We start from the raw sequence: 2887 nt of genomic DNA, 5'->3' as shown, positions 1-2887 counted from the left end.
ATCTTAGAGGAGAAGCTGTCAGCTTTTCACCATTAAATAGGATGTTAGCTAGTCATTATCATGAACAAATATTACATTTTGTCAGCTTTTTTTGCATTTAAGATGATCATGTGGTTTTTGTTCATGTTGTTAATATGGTATATCACATTCATTGATTTATTTATTGAGCTGTCCTTGCAAAGCTCTATTAAATCCCACTTGATTATGCTAAATGATCTTTTTAATGTCCTGTTAAATTTAGTTTGCTAATATTTTACTGAGAATGTGTACATATATGTTCATCAGGGATGTTGGTCTGTAGTTTTCTGGCTTTGGGTATTGTCCAAAAGATACATGAAAAAGTGTTCAACATCTCTGATCATCAGGGAGATGCAAATTAAAACCACAATAAGATTTTACCTTACACCTGTTAGAATGACTATTAACAAAAAGACAAATGATAACAAGTGTTGACAAGTATGTGGAGAAAAGAAAATCCTTGCACACTCTTGTTGAGAACGTAAATTAGTACAGTCATTTTGGAAAATAGTATGAAGTTTCCTCAACCTAAATATAGAATTACCATATGATCCAGCAATTCCATTTCTGGATATATAACCAAAGGAATTTAAATTAGTATACAAAAGAGATTTTTGCACTCTCATGTTCATTTCAGTGTTATTCACAATAGCCAACATATGGAAACTACCTAAGTGTCCATCAATTAATGAATGGATAAAGAAATGCTGTATATTTCTTTATTCAAAAGTCTGGAACACCATACAGGCTTTTGAAAAAAGGAAGTTATGTCACTCACAACACGGATGGGACTGGAGGACATTATGCTAAGTGAAATAAGTCAGGCACAGAGAGTGGATTATTTTCCTTATATGTGGAATCTTTAAAAGTTGATCTCATAGAAACAGAGAGTAGAAAGATGATAGCGCTCCCACAAACATGGTGAACGTTCCTAAAACCCACTGGACTTTCTGTAAGAAGTGTGGCAAACACCAGCCCCACAAAGTGACACAGTACAAGAAGGGCAAAGACTCTCTGTATGCCCAGGGAAAGCAGCGTTATGACAGGAAGCAAAGTGGCTATGATGGGCAGACTAAGTCAATTCTCCGGAAAAAGGCTAAAACTACCAAGAAGATTGTGCTGAGGCTTGAGTGTGTTGAGCCTAACTGTAGATCTAAGAGAATGCTGGCTATTAAGAGATGCAAGCATTTTGAACTGGGAGGAAATAGGAAGAAAAAGGGCCAAGTGATCCAGTTCTAATGTCATTTTGTTATAAAGAGAATAAAATCTTGATTATATTCAGTTTATTTGGTTGCAGTTGTGTTTTGGGAGGAAATAAACAACCATTCATAGAAGAAAGAAAGAAAGAAAGAAAGAAAGAAAGAAAGAAAGAAAGAAAGAAAGAAAGAAAGAAAGAAAGAAAGAAAGAAAGAAAGAAAGATGATTACCAGAGACAGAAAGAGGGAGGGATGAGGAAAAAGAAGATGTTGACCAAAAGATACAAAGTTTCAGTTAGGCTGAAAAATAAGTTTCCCTGATCTATTGCACTGCATGGTGACCAGTTAAAAATAATGTATTGCTTATTTCAAAATTGCTAAAAGTAGATTTTTACCATTCTCATCACAAAAAATGGTAAGTTGGTGAGGTAATAGATATGTTAATTAGCTTGATTTAATCTTTCTGCAGTGTATACACTGAGTGAAACATCACATTGAACCATATAAATATACACAATTATTATTTGTCCATTAAAATAACTAAATAAGTAGAATAAAGAAAAGAACAATGTGATCGAATAAAAAACTCAAGATATTGGGTCATAAGATGGTCATAGCTAAAAAGTATATGGTAAACTGGGAGAAAGCACCAACATACCCTCTGGTAAAAATATCAAACTGACTATAGGCAAGAATCACTTGTGCTACTCCAACATACAGACATGAGTAGATAAAGTGTGACATTTAAGTATTCATCATTGAGCTCAAAGGCAAAAAACAGAAAAACCTCCAGGGGTCAAAAATGAAGAGGAAACCTATGTTCAAAGCAATGAGCGAGTCTGATCCACACAGTTCCTGGGTGAATTGAGGATAGGAAAGGAGAAACGTGGACCAAATACACATGTAAGGAGATGGGGATTTATGATCACACCGGTTTGAGATTTGAGGTCTCAGGTATTGTGCATCACAAGGAGCCAGAAAATAATGTTCTATCCATGAGTGAGGATATAAAAATCTCTGCTTGTTTATTCTTTCCAAGTCATTTGAGGAAATAGAAATAAAGTCATTTATGAGTGACTGGAACATGAATTTGTGCCAAGCTTGGGCATAAGCCTGGGATTCCCATGCCCCTGGCAGTACAGAAAAAAAGAAGGGGCTGGGGGAAGCAAAACAAACTCTTTAAGTGTACACATTCAGATACACAGTTCTAAATGACTCATTGCTTAAAGAAAAATTCAGCACACAAAAAAATCATAAAATATTTAGGAGTGAACAACAAGGAAAGAAAGCAAACTCATGGAGTGCAGCAAAAGCGATGCTTGAAGTGAGATGCATCTATTAGATGTTGGAACTCTTAGGTTGTTCTCTTTATCAAAGGTTAAAAAGGTTATCCTTTTGTGTCCATTTAGGGACATTTCTTTGACATTAACTTCTAGGTCATCTACTGAACTTTTTCTTTTTCCAATCACATATTTAATTTCCAACAAATTACTTATTAATTTCTTCCATTTTATAACAAGCTATACTTACTTCACAGATGCCATGTCTTGTCAACTATATCTGTGAATTTTAGGGATGTTTTATAGACCATTTTGTTCATTGAATTATTTGTTTCCTCAGGTGTCTGTTGTCAATGAAATACATTCCTCAGTGATCTGCTATTTTCCAGGGAA

General features: G+C 34.7%; 1 protein-coding gene across 1 annotated transcript; it reads left to right on the top strand.

Annotated features, from left to right (window-relative positions):
- The first annotated feature begins 924 nt into the window (after positions 1–924).
- LOC103249925 (60S ribosomal protein L36a-like) lies at positions 925–1330 on the top strand. The gene has a single exon (XM_008048542.2). The coding sequence runs from the start codon at positions 937–939 to the stop codon at positions 1255–1257; it is 321 nt and encodes a 106-aa protein (XP_008046733.1). The 5' UTR covers positions 925–936; the 3' UTR covers positions 1258–1330.
- Positions 1331–2887: the final 1557 nt, after the last annotated feature.

This window comes from Carlito syrichta, unplaced genomic scaffold (genome assembly GCF_000164805.1).
Source record: "Carlito syrichta isolate Samal-C Ts95f unplaced genomic scaffold, Tarsius_syrichta-2.0.1 Scaffold124337, whole genome shotgun sequence".
Lineage (NCBI taxonomy): Eukaryota > Metazoa > Chordata > Mammalia > Primates > Tarsiidae > Carlito > Carlito syrichta.
Note: the sequence above shows the minus strand (reverse complement) of the source record. Positions and strands in the feature narration are given on the sequence as shown.